The sequence below is a fragment of the Delphinapterus leucas genome, chromosome 11 (assembly GCF_059928025.1).
Source record: "Delphinapterus leucas isolate spDelLeu-1000000601 "Yukka" chromosome 11, BTC_Dleu_Yukka2, whole genome shotgun sequence".
NCBI classification, from domain to species: Eukaryota; Metazoa; Chordata; class Mammalia; order Artiodactyla; family Monodontidae; genus Delphinapterus; species Delphinapterus leucas.
In genome coordinates this window covers 43,564,528-43,579,126 of record NC_143139.1, presented here as the reverse complement: position 1 = coordinate 43,579,126, position 14,599 = coordinate 43,564,528, and the positions used below count along the sequence as shown (strand labels likewise).

At 38.6% G+C, this 14,599-nt stretch overlaps 1 protein-coding gene across 1 annotated transcript in view; it reads left to right on the top strand.

Annotated features, from left to right (window-relative positions):
- Window positions 1-14,599, top strand: part of TESPA1 (thymocyte expressed, positive selection associated 1) — a 65,061-nt gene that overhangs the window by 27,233 nt on the left and 23,229 nt on the right. The window contains 2 exon segments of the mRNA XM_089920832.1: window positions 545-638; window positions 14,406-14,599. Of these exon segments, the coding sequence (XP_089776958.1) occupies window positions 545-638; window positions 14,406-14,599 (288 nt within the window).

Below are 14,599 nucleotides of genomic sequence, written 5' to 3'. Positions count from 1 at the left end.
ATATAACCACCATTAGTCATCCCTCAGGCCTGGGAGTGCATACACTAGGAGAAAGGCTGGTCTTTGAGAGAACAGACACGAGGCAAAGCCAATGCATTTCCCTGAAACAGGCTTGGGGCCATTTGAATAGCATTTGGGGGTATTCTGGGTATCCAGAGCATGGTCTAGAAGGGGTAGTACAAGATCAAAGTGGACACATCCTCTAGGTCCACCAACTCTTCATCCTGTGAGCTCTCTAAAACTTGGAATTCTTCTTGCCTGGGTCTATGGACAGTACTGCCATCAAGTGCTAGAGTCTCGAGGAAAAGCCCTCAGATCCTTGCCACAAAGAGAAGCCATGATGATTTGCAGTGTCATTTGCATGTATGTCACCTCTCATTGAATGTAGAGCTGTTCCTGCCTTCCTCACTACCAGGCTCCTACCACAAGAGAAGAGGCCAAGTCTCTCAAGTACATTCAGCCTCTTTCCTTTACAGGTATCTGCCATTCTGCACTTTTCTCCAACACTGGCACTGACTGAGTTTTGCCGGGATCTTGGTTACAGGTGCAAAGCAACAGTGAGGAGGAAGAGAGCCACTGGCCCAGCAGATCCAGAAACCACCACCTCTACCAGACTTTTGCTGGCAAAGACTCAGGAAGTAAGTGAAGTGGATCTCTCTCTCTCTCTCTCTCTCTCTCGTGTGTGTGTATGTGTGTGTGTGTGTGTTTCTCAAACCTCACTGCACATTGTAAGCACATGGGAAGATTTTTAAAAATACTCACAGTGAAGTGTCCCACATCCTGCCTTCTGATTTAATTGGTATGGCGTGGAGCCCAGGGACTGATTTTTTTTGTTTTAAACCTCCTAGTGTAATTCTATTATGGCTGGATAAATACTTTTCTAGATCAGTGGTTCTCAAACTTTAGCATCAAAATCACCTGGAGGGCTTGTGACACTACAGATGGCTGGGTCCCAACTCCCAGAGTTTCTGATTGAATAGATCTGGACCGGGCCTAGGAATTTGCATTTCTAACAAATTCTCAAGTGATGTCAATGCTGTTGGTCTGGTGATCACAGCCTGAGAACTGTTGCTCGGGGGGAAAATTCTGTATAACCTTAATATTCAAAATGTAGTCTGCAGATCAGCAGTATTAGCATCATTTGGGATTTTGTTAGAAATGTGGAATCCCAGCCCTTCCCCACCCCCGACCTAATGGATCAAATTTTATTAAGATCCTTAGGTGATTTACTTGCACATTGAAGTTTGAGAAGCATTGTAGTTTGCAACAGGTGAAGACCAACCAGATGAAGACCAACCATGGAGATTTATACCCCAGCACCTGCTTTTAGCTACTTTCTAATCAGCCCAAATCATAGGACTTAGGCAAGAGTCCTCAATGTATCTCACATGTATGTTCATTTAGGCTCTGAGTTCCATTCTGCAGCTAGGGTCTGATGTACATAGCTCTCCTTCTCTCCTCAAGGAAGGACAATGAATCTCACGTAGGTAGTTATTGCAGCTAAAATGTCTTTCCTCTAGATATGAATTTCGAGTATTAACTCTTTCAGAGCTTTCCTTTAGTTTTTTGAAAATTTTGACTAAAGTTTTATTATTTAAACTAAGCAGAAATTAATCTCCTGGTACTTCAACTGACTATCCACTAGGACCACAGAGAATATGGCATCATAGATAATGATTTTTAATCATCTTGCTTAGGGTTCCCTCCATTTTGAACGTCTTAGTACTATTTACTGCACTTCCTAGTCCAATAGCTTTTTGTTTGACACCAAAATTTCATTGTTACTGGTCCAGAATCGCAAAGGTCTTTATGATTCCAACTCCTTTAATTCTAATTATCTGTGGGTTTAGGGTCCTCATCACTCTACATTCTCTCTTACCCATAACTTTCATCTCCAGATATATAGCTTGTATGTATCAGTCACTCACAAAAGAGGTAAAATGTCAGAAGACAGCAATCTACTATATGTAGTTGAAAAAATTTAAGATGTGGAGTCAAATGACCTACCTCCTACTAGCTCAGCAATCTTGCCAAACTCACTTAACTTTGTTTGCTCCTATGAAACCTGACAGAGAGTTTGTGTAGGTAATGCACCATATGCTGGAATAACCGTTACAACGTTGCTGTTGCTACTGATTTTAGAAAAGGTAATCATGGGCAAAATATTTAGATCAGTGAATCCCAGTCTTACAGGCTTTTAAAAAAATTGCTATTTCCTGGGCTCCACCTAATAAAATTAAATACAAATCTCTTAGGTTTGGACTTGGGCATCATTGTTTATTCTTCTTTTAAAGTTTCCTCGTGTTAGCAGTTACCTATTTTTGCATAATAAACCACCCCAAATGTAGTGACTTAAAGGAAAACTTATTTATGATTTCTTGCTGTTTCGTGGGTTTACTGGGGGGGGATTCTTCTGCTTGGTTCATCTGGGTTCACTTATGCAGCTGTTTTTGGCTAGTTGACTGGGCTGGACTAGAAGGTCTAAATGGGCTCACCCTATTGGCGCTGGCCTTGGTGCTGAATCTCTCTGCTGACCGGCAGGCAGGCAGGCACTCTCTCCATGTGGTGAGTCATTCTTCAGTAGTCTAACTTGTCTTTCTTACGTGGATGTTCAGCAAAAACTGAAGTCGCAGTGGCTCTTTTTAAGGATATGTTTTAAGTTGTACAGTGCCCCCTCTACCACATGTTATTGCTGAAATCAAAGCACAAAGCCAACCTAGATTCAAAAGGAAGGAAAACAGACTTTACTTTTTAAATAGGAGTGGCAAAGTCACACTGTGAAAAGGCAATGTGGAATGGGAGGGTTGCTGTGGCCATCTTTATAAACAGTCTCTCACAGACAGTGATTCTGACACCCCATGAGGGTTAAGAAAGACTAGTTTAATTAAAGGGCTTTATCCTCACATATTAAAGTTGCCCTGAGGGTAAGCTGTCATTCTAAAGCTCATTGAAACTCAGCCACAGCATACAAAATTTGAAAAGAAAATTAACTGCTAAACTTATAAAATTCGAATAGAAAATGTGGAGTATATGCACCACAGCTAGGTTTCCCTGCCAAAAATTTTAATTTATTCTAAAATAGCAAAACAAAGCTTTGCTCAAGTGTTACTTGTCCAGCAGATGTCAGCCTCGCACAAGAAAATGCCGATTTGTCCAGCAAAGCAGGCTGTGTAGGATCTATATGATTATACCTTTCTAGACAATTCATGCAATACCCAAAATGTCAGTTCCTCTCACAAACGTCCCATCTTTGACTAAAGGTCAGTATACAGAAAGATTGGAATTGAGTTGCCAGGGAGGAAGTTTCTAGGAGTTAAACATTTCAAATAAGTAACTAGATGTAACTAGACTCCATTTTCTGCTAGGTGATGGGATTTCATTACAGCAGGAGTTACTGTGTTTAGAGATGCTGTATTTCACTTATTCTAAGATGTACATTTTTCTGCACTTGAATATCTCTGAAATAGAATGGGTCTAACAGTTGGCAGTGTCAACCAATATACTTGTGTGTGTGGGTGTATATATATATATATATATATATAATACATATATTTGTCTTCTTAATGGAATACAAAATTAATTATGTCTTACAAACAATGTTTTATCAGATTCAATGAAACACAGTAACTTTAGAAATTCAATGCACTTAGCCTCTCAGGTAAATGAGGAGGTGATTTTATAGATTTTCCTTTTATGATTCCCCTAGAAAAATGAGAGATCTCTCCTTCACTGACACAGACTTCAGCTGAGGCAGGGGGTCACAGTGGTTCCCAAATCATTCCAATGTTCTATGAGTTTCTTTATTAATCTTCTCACAAAGCTATAAGCTATCTCTCTCAATCCACTCCTCTATCATCCTCTAAAAGATCACATGGAGTGGGAAGTAGCTATGAAAACAGCTCAGCACTGGCAAGATTAAAGACTGCATAAGAAACACGGATAGGGAAATTCACTCACCACCATCAAAGGCAGAACTAGGTGGGACAGTTCCTCAGATCTACTGCCCCTTCCAGGATCTGTAATTATCTCCCAGGATCTCTGTATCTAGTCCCAGGTGTTAATCTACTACTTGTTGTCAAGCATAGGAGAGGTGCAAGCATGGATAGAAAGTGGTAGCAGCACCCAGCCAGTAGCTGTGTCTAGTTGTGTGGTCCTCACATTTCACAAAGACACTCACTTGAAGAGGCAAATAGGGGTTGGAACCCAGCTCTACTGAGCTTACCTTCCATAATCTCAAGGGTCTTCTTCTTCTAAGAGAGAGTTTATTTTTTTCCCCTAATTTATCTATATAAGATGAGCACCTTTCTGCAATTAGCACAAGGGCACATTTTCTGTTAAAAGAGGATCTTGTTCCCAGCTATCAGCTTTCATCCCTCCCACTCCATCTTTTAGTCTCTTCCAGAGAAATCTTAATCTTCCTCCAAGTTCCTGGCAAAGAATGACACTCATCCCTCATAATTTGCACCTTGCTCAAGAATTTCAACTTCATGGCCCTTTTATTGGTGCCCTGTTGCTGAAATTTAAATCATTTGACCTTTACCACATTTATGAGAAGCACTGCTAAGGAGAATATTTTTATTTTTATTTTGTTGTTGTTGTTGTTTCTTTTACCAGATCTGAGGTAGTACAGCATAATATATATCCTGTTTGTGAAGTGATCATATCTAGAAGTGAGAGGTTTCATTTTATTATCAACACTGCTAGCAGCAGTGGGAGAAGAGTCAGGAAGGATTAGGTGGGGAGGCTGGTGCAGAGCACAGGATAAAGAAGAGAACTAGTCTGAGATAATCCCAAATGGTGGGTAACTCAACACACTATCTGTTTGTGCTTGGTGGAAACTCTGTGAGCCAGGTAGCTACAGACTTGCTCCTTGATGAAAGATTTTGCCATATGATAATATTAACAATAACAAATATATATACTGCTTATTACATGTCATACACTATATCCTTAGTACTTTGTGGGAATTAAATCATTTAATCCTGTGATTTCGGTTGCTTTATTGTTCCCCATTTTATAGGTGATGACCCTGGGCACAGTTATTTTTATACCAAAATAAATTCTCAAGAGGAACTATCAGATAGGAAGTGTAGGGAGAGACAAGAAAAGGGAGAGGAAAGAGAGAGAGGACTATGAGAATGTGATAATTATTTTTCTGCCTCATTTACATTTCTTACCAAGGTTGTTTTGTGTCTGCGGGGTAAATATAATTAAAAACAAAACCTTCTGCCACCCCAGAATCCCTCTCCGGAAAGGTATAAGAGAAAGAAAAAAGTTATGTTTTTGAATAAACATTAAACCAGAATATGATGTGCATCACAGGCAAAGGATGTGCTAAAGAGATTGCAGAGACAGGAAGGGGTCTTACCCTCTTATATATCCAAGAAGATACAACCCATTACATACATGTTGTCAAAATAAACAGTAACTAGTCCTCAAGTAAGAGGACTTGACAGCACCATTTTTCACACATAGTTCATCCTAGATTCACCTGATAACTGAGGTGGCCAACCATATTAGCTTATTGCCTTTAGCCAAAGGAATAATAAATACCTCTCACGTTTTTATGGCAATTCGTGGTTTTGCAGTTGGAGCCAGGCATCTAAGTTAGACTGGAGACTGGGAGATGGGGGTTCTATGATCCTTGATACATTTCAAAGCAGTGGCTTCCATATCCTTGAGAGAGACGTTTCTGGTTTGTAAAGGTTTCAAGGGGCTGATTTTGCCTTTAAAAAAGATTGACATACATTTCAGAGAAACAAAGAATTTACAAGTTTCCTAAAGAGACATGTTTTAACCTGCCAGGTGAGTGACCTGCCGCTGCACACCCCATGGCCCTACCAAAGTGGCCAGGTGAGCACAGCCCACACGGGGAATGCTCCTTGAGTCAGCCTAGTTCTGATGGCCAGTAGGATTGCCTTTCTGGGCTCCACAGGTCTGAAACAATTAGAGTTCTTGGCAGGCTACCACCCGCAGGGCACTGCACAGACAGCAGACTGAAACAACCCCCAGTCTTCCCATGCAAAAGGCCTATTTACTTGTCCTGGAGCATCAGCCTGAGAAGTAGAGTTCAAGTTAACCACACATCTAGATGCTACAGAAGTGTTCTCAGGGAACATTAGCCAGTACTCTCACTTGACTTCACTACAGCTCACCAGTACCTCCCAGAAAGGTGCTTATACACTCAACTGGAGCCCAGAATTTTGCAACATTCTCAAAGGGACATCTCCGGGTTCTTGGTCTTGATGCCAGCAGAGTCTACAATTTCAGTCCCACAGGACCGTATATACTTGCATATCTTAAAAGCTGCTGCCTGAAGGTCTAACTTTCAATCAGCCCCAAACTGAGATCCCTCCTCTAGGACACTCAGAGGTCCTGGCACATCCTCAACAACTGGGACCTACCCAGAATAAATCAGGCTGCTTAGACAAACACAAATGTTTGAGAGACAACAAGCTAGGGAAAGGTTAAATGATAAGGTTCATCTCCTACACAAGGCCATTCCTTCAAGACTGGGAGACGTAGCTATTTCACATAGAAACAACACAGAGAGTCAAGCAAAAATGAGGAGTCAAAGAATATGTTTCAAATGAAAGAACAAGATAAAAACCCAGGGAAAAGAAACAAAAACACCTCAATGAAATAGAGACAAGTAATTTACCTGATAAAGTGTTCAAAGTAATGGTCATTAAAGTGCTCACCAAACACAGGAGAAGAATGGATAAACACAGTGAGAACTTTAAACAAAGTTATAGATAATAAAAGAAAGTAGAAAACAAACATCACAGGTTTGAAGAATACAATAACTGAACTGAAATGTACACTAGCAGTGTTCAACAGCACACTAGATGAAGCAGAAGAAAGAATCAGTGATCTGGAAGACATGGCAGTGGAACTCACCTAACAGACCAGCAAAAAGAACAAAGAAATTTAAAAAGTGAAGATAGCTTAAAGGACCTATGAGGCAACATCAAGAGGAATAACATTTGAATTGTAGGGGTACCAGAAGGGGAAGAGAGAAAGGGGCAGAAAACATATTTGAAGAAATAATGGCTGAAAATGTCCCTAACTTGGTGATGGAAACAGACTAGATGTCTGGATCTGTCTAGATCCAAGAAGCCCAGAGTGTTCCACACAAGATGAACCCAAAGAGAGCCACACCAAGATTATAATTAAAATGTCAAAAGTTAAAGAGAGAATCTTAAAAATAGCAAGAGAAAAACAACTTGTTATGCAGAAGCTAACCTCCATAAGACTATCGGCCAATTTCTCAGCAAAAACTGCAGGCTGGGAGTAGCATGATATATTCAAAGTGCTGAAAGAAATAAACTTCCAACCAATTAATACTCTACCCAGAAAGGTAATCATTTAGAATTGAAAAGAAGATAAAGAACTTTCCAGGCAAACAAAAGCTAAAGGAGTTCATCACCACTAAACCAGTCTTGCAGTAAATGTTAAAGAACCTTCATTAGGCTGAAAAAAGGGGACACTAATTACTAACAAGAGAACATATGAAAGTGAAAATCTCACTGGTAAAGGTAAATATATATTAAAGGTAGTGGATTAATAACTTATAAATCCAGTATGAAGGTTAAAATACAAAAGCAGTAAAAATAACTAGAACTAAAATAATTAGGTAAGAGGTACACAAAATAAAAAGATGTAAAATGTGACATCAAAAACACAAAATGTGAAACAACAAGGTCCTACTATATAGCAGAGGGAACTATATCCAATCTCCTGGGACAAACCATAATGGAAAAGAATATTTTAAAAGAATGTATAATGTGTAAAACTGAGTCACTTTGCTGTACAGCAGAGATTTGTACAACATTGCAAATCCACTATACTTCAATTAAAAAACAAAAATAAATAAAAATAAAACCCACAAAATTTGGATGGGGGCGTTAAAATATAGAGTTTTAGAATGCATTCAAACTTAACTTGCTATCAACTTAAATATATCAAAACTGTCAACAAAGTGGGCATAGAGGGAACATGACTTAGCATAATAAAGGCCATATATGACAAGCCCACAGCCAGCATCATACTCAATGGTGAAAAGCTGAAAGCTTTTCCTCTAAGATGAGGAGCAAGGAAGGGGTGACCACACTCACCACTTTTATTCAACATAGTACTGGAAGTCCTAGCCAGAGCAATTAGTCAAGAAAAAGAAATAAAAGGCATCCAAATTGGAAAGAAAGAAGTAAAATTGTCACTATTTGCAGATGACATGATTTTATATATGGAAAACCCTAAAGCCTCCTCCAAAAAACTGTGAGAACTAATAAACAAATTCAGTAAAGGTGCAGGATACAAAATTGATATACAAAAGTCTGTTGCATTTTTAAACACTAACAATGAGCTATCAGAAAGAGAAATTAAGAAGATAATCCCATTTATAATTGCATCATAAAGTAAATTAAAATACCTAGAATAAATTTAACCTAGGAGGTGAAAGGTCTCTACACTGAAAACTATAAGGCATCAATGAAAGAACTGAAGAAGACACAAATAAATGGAACGATATTTTATGCTCATGGAGTAGAAGAATTAATATTATTTAAACTTCCTTACTACCCAAAGCAATATACAGATTCAGTACAATCTCTTTCAAAATACCAAGGGTATTTTTCACATAAATCAAATACACAATCATAAAATTTATATGGAATCACAAAAGATCCTGAACAGCCAAAGCAATCTTGAGAAAGAAAAACAAAGCTGGAGGCATCACACTCCCTGATTTCAAACTATACTACAAAACTATAGTAATAAAAACAATATGGCATTGGCATAAAAACAGATTGATGCAACAGATAAGAGAGCCCAGAAATAAACCCACCCATGTATGGTTAACCAATTTATAACAAAGGAGGCAAGAAGATACAGTGAAGAAAGAAGAGTCTCTTCAATAAATTATGTTGAGAAAACTAGACAACCACATGCAAAAGTATGAAGCTGGACCACTATCTTACACCATACATAAAAATTAACTCAAAATGGATTAAAGACTTGAATGTAAAACCAGAAATCATAAAAATCCTAGGAAAAGAAAAGCATAGGCAGTAGGCTCCTTAACATTGATCTTAGCAATATTTTTTTTTTGGCTCTGACTCCAGAAACAATGGAAACAAAGCAAAAGTAAATACATAGGACTATATCAAACTGAAAAGCTTCTGCACAGTGAAGGAAACCATCAACAAAATAAAAAGGCAACCAACTGAATGGGAGAAGATATTTTCAAATCATATACCCAATAAGCGGTTAATATCCAAAGTATGTAAGGACTCATATAACTCAATTAATAAGAAAAACAAACAATCTATTTAAAAAATAGGCAGGATCTGAATAGACGTTTTTCCAAGGAAGACATACAGATCAGGTCAATAGGCACATGAAAAGATGCTCAACATCACTAATGCAAGTCAAAACCACAATGTGATCGCACCTCACACCTGTCAACATGGTAAAAAAGACAACAAATATCAAGTGTTGGCAAGGATGTGGAAAAAAGAGAACCCTCATGAACTGCTGATGGGAGTGTAAATTGATGCAGCTGCTATGGAACACAGTATGGCGGTTCTTCAAAAAATTAAAATTAGAACTACCAGTAAATGCTCTTCTGAGTGTTTATCCAAATAAAATGAAAACACTAATTTGAAAAGATACATGCACCCTTGTGTTCATTGCAGCACTATTTACAATAGCCAAGATATGGAAACAACGTGTGTCCATCAATGGATAAATGGATAAAGAAGAGGTGGTATATGTATACAGTGGAATACTACTCAGCCATTAAAAAAAGAAATCTTACCATTTTCAACAACATACATGGACTTCAAGAGTATAAAGACGCAGACCTACTAGAGAATGGACTTGAGGACACGGGAAGGGGGAAGGGTAAGCTGGGACAAATTGAGAGAGTGGTATTGACATATATACACTACCAAATGTAAAATAGATAGCTAGTGGGAAGAAGTCACATAGCACAGGGAGATCAGCTCAGTGCTTTGTGACCACCTAGAAGGGTAGGATAGGGAGAGTGGGAGGGAGGGAGACGCAAGAGGGAAGAGATATGGGGATATATGTATATGTCACTTTGTTATAGAGCAGAAAATGACACACCATTGTAAAGCAATTATACTCCAATAAAAACGTTTAAAAAAAAGTATTATGCTAAAGGAAATCAGTCTGACAGAGAAGCCAAATACCATATGATTGCACTTCTATATGGAATCTAAAAACAAAACAAAACAAAAAAACAAAACAAAACTCATTATACAGAGAACAGATTGGGGTTGCCAGAGGGGTAAAGTGTTGGAGGGTAAGTGAAATGGGTTACGGGGATCAAGAGGTACAAACTTGCAGTTATAAGATAAATAAGCTATGGGGATATAGTATACAGCCTGGATACAGTAGTCAATAATATTGTATTGCAAATTTGAAAGTTGCTAAGGAAGTAAATCTTAAGAGTTCTCATCACCCCTCCCCACACACAAAAGAACCATGCTTTAAGAAAAGGGGGGTGGAGGCAAAGCCTATTTCTCAACAAGGAAATTTAACTTCTTATTTTGAATTTGTGTTTGCCATTACACTTCTTTGCATCTTCGTTTCTCTTCCTTTGCTTTCCCTTTATCTGTACTGCCTCATTCTTCTTTTGGAACTGTGGAAGGCAGAAGAGTAATTTCTATATGCCTAACATAATGTTCATTTTCTGCGTTATACATTTCAAATATTCCAGTGGATTACCAAGGCTGTATCCAAGGCAGTCACGCCACATGGCTTCATGTGTCAACATTCACATAGACTGTAGTGTAAGCATTGCTCCTGGAGATGTGCAGAGCAGAGGCCCTGGCTTCATCCACACTACCTCATCTAGCCCTTCATGTGAATGGCCTTTAGTGATTATATAACCTTTTTGGAGATATTATCTCACATAAACCTTATAATCACATAGAGAGCAAAAACCATTTTATGCTTGATAAGGCTCAGAGCAGGAAAATTACTTAGCAAGATTATGTAATTAGTTTTTTTTTTAACATCTTTATTGGGGTATAATTGCTTTACAATGGTGTGTTAGTTTCTGCTTTATAACAAAGTGAATCAGTTATTTAGTTAATATCAGAATCAGAGCTAGAACTTAGGTCTCCTGACTCCAAACCAGTGCTCTTTTCATCAGTGCACACTGCCCAGAGTGTGCAGGAGCTCAGACTGTAGCTGTGGATCAGAGCAAGCCTCACTACCTTTACTTGAATCTGACCTTCATTTACTCATGCCCTAACCCTTTGAGCTAAGCACCAATAACCTCACTACCTTTATCAACACTGAATTTTGCTTGCCTTCTTATAAACTCACCGGCAAGATGAGTGTTACGCAGGTTAAGCAGGAACACTCCCAGGCCACTTGGAGCTCATAGTTTAGTGAAAGACATGATAGGAAAATCCACAATTACTTTGATTTAATTTCATCAAATGCCATAGGGACATCGAAAAATGAACTTCCCAGAGGATGACATGTCCAGGTGAATCTGGACAGACGAGTAAAAGTTGAACAGGAGAAAGTTATGGGGGGAGGTAGAAGAAGAAACAAGACATTGATATCCTAGGCAGAGAGAAAACATGTTCAAAGGCAAAGAGGAATGGAATGTCATAATACTGTATCTTCAGAAGCTACACCTTCTGCCTAGTGGTCGAAAGGGAATATGTGGGAGAGGATCAAAATTAAGAATAGGAAAGATAAATAGAAATCAGATTATGAAACAAAGTCTTCTGTGTTATTTTCAGAGTTTTGATTTAGTCTAGGAAGATAGGAAACTACCTAAAAATTTATGAAGGAAGTGACATGATTAGATTTATCTCTTAGAAAGATCATTCTAGCAGAGGTATGGGAGATGGATTAAATAGGGAGCTAGTGGAGTAAGGAAAATCATCTCAGAGTCTACCACAAAAGATTGAGGAGAAATGCAATGACCAGAAATAAGACAAGAGTGCTGGGAATAGAGAGGAAGAAGAGTGAGATTTTGAGATATTTAATATGTACAATGGCTAAGCCTAAGACCAAGCATATTTGTGTTTGTGGGAGAGGGAAGGGATGAGAAAAATAAAGGAACACAGAGAAATTGGCAGGTTTCACCTTAGGTAACTAAGTGAATATTAATGCACTTTTATTAAGAACAAAATACAGTAGAAGCAACAAGTTGGAAGGCAAATATTTTAAAGTATAAGTTTAAAAAGGCAAAATACTGCTTCAAGAAGGAAAGTGTAGTGTTCAGTAACATATGTCATAAACTATCCACTAGGAAAGACAATGCAACTATACCTTTGGATTTTCCACTAGAAAATGATCAGGAAACTTGGTAACAGTATTTTTATTGTGTGACAGGGCTTTACAATATTACTGTGAAAAATGAATAGGAAATTATGCAAACAAAGTAGGTAAAGGGGTCAAGAGACTCTAAGGAGTGTTTTGTTTTGTTTTCTAGGATGTGGAAGTTTTAAGCATGTATATTTGCTGAAGGAAAAGAATCAATAGGGTGGAGAAGGCCATGGTTCAGGAGGGAAGGGAAATGAGGATGTGAGGTCAACAGAGAGCTGGAATAAGTTGAGATCCAAAGCATTTTGGAGGGTTTAGCCAGGACCTTTGAGTTTAGAGGAAAGGAAAAAGGACAGGTGTGAATACAGTTACATTGGTTGTCTGGAGAGGAGGTCAAGAAATATATGCTTACTGGTTTCTCTCTTTTTCCTGTTGGGTCATCATTAAAAGCATGAGGCAAGAAATTTGAGGAGGATCATAAAGATTTGAGATCGCCACTATGGAGAAAGGACAAGAATAATATTTATTAATAGAAATATGTATTAATAGTCGAATTGGTGAATAGCATTAGGGCTCAGCTCAAGGTGCAGAACATGGATTGGGAATAGTTTTGTCATTTTCTCCAGCAGTGCTCAGCAGTCTATACAAAAGAATAAGAATAAAAGCATAGGTATACTTTTATAAGTCTAAACATTAAGAAGTGAACTTTTTCAGGAATCTCATTTCATGGTGAGAAGAGCAGAAAGCCTAAGTCACATGACTCTTTGATCCCATTGCTGCTGCTGCTAATAATAACTTTAAATATTACTTATAGTAGTGAGAAACATTTCCCCAGGTAGGGTATAAAAGTTTCTACCAATCCAGTACACAAAGTTGTCTCAAAGATGCATGACGTGGGCTTCCCTGGTGGCGCAGTGGTTGAGAGCCCGCCTGCCGATACAGGGGACACGGGTTTGTGCCCCAGTCCAGGAAGATCCCACATGCCGTGGAGTGGCTGGGCCCGTGAGCCATGGCCACTGAGCCTGCGTGTCCAGAGCCTGTGCTCCGCAACGGGAGAGGCCACAGCAGTGAGAGGCCCTTGTACCGCAAAAAAAAAAAAAAAAAAGATGCATGATGTGACAAACAACCCAATCAAAAAATGAGCCGAAGACCTAAATAGACATTTCTCCAAAGAAGACATACAAGTGGCCAACAGGTGCATGAACAGATGCTCAATTTCACTAATTATCAGAGAAATGCAAATGAAAACTACAATGAGGTATCACCTCACACCAGTCGGAATGACCACCATTAAAAAACCCACAAACCATAAATGCTGGAGAGGATGTGGAGAAAAGGGAACCCTCCTACACTGTTGGTGGGAATGTAAATTGGTGCGGGCACTATGGAGAACAGTATGGAGGTTCTTTTCAAAACTAAAAATAATGTTACCATATGATCCAGCAATCCCACTGCTGGGCATATATACAGTGAAAACTCTAATTCAAAAAGATACATGCACAGCAATGTTCATAGCAGCACTATTTACGATAGCCAAGACATGAAAGCAGCCTAAATGTCCACAGACAGATGAATGGATAAAGAAGATATGGTATATATACACAATGAAATAGTACTCAGCCATAAAAAAGAATGAAATAATGCAATTTGCAGCAACATGGATGGACCTAGAGATTACCATACTAAGTGAAGTAAGTCAGACAGAGAAAGACAATATCATATGATATCACTTATATGTGGAAACTTAAAAAATGATACCAATGAACTTATGTACAAAATAGAAACAAACTCACAGACATAGAAAGCGAACTTATGGTTACCAAAGGGGATAGTGGGAGAGGGGAGAGATAAATTAGGAGTTTGGGAATAACAGATACACACTACTATATATAAAACAGATAAACAACAAGGTCTTATTGTATGGCACAGGGAATTGTATTCAATATCTTGTAATAACCTATAATGAAAAAGAATGTATGTATAACTGAATCACTTTGCTGTACACCTGAAACTAACACAACATTGTAAATCAACTATACTTCAATTTTTAAAAAAATGCATGATGTGTTTCTTTTAAATTCCCATTGCAGGCTTTTACCACCACCACAGCACGTGCTCTGACAGCAGCAGCTTCATAGAAGAGCCTAACTCCCACCTCCTCTTGCAGGAGGCTGTATGGCCTCCAATATCCAGCTCCTGCTCTCTGGCCCTACAGACTCCTAATCTCAGTAGGAGAAAAGCAGCCTGGTACACCGGACAGAAGACCAGAGTAAGAGACTTGGAA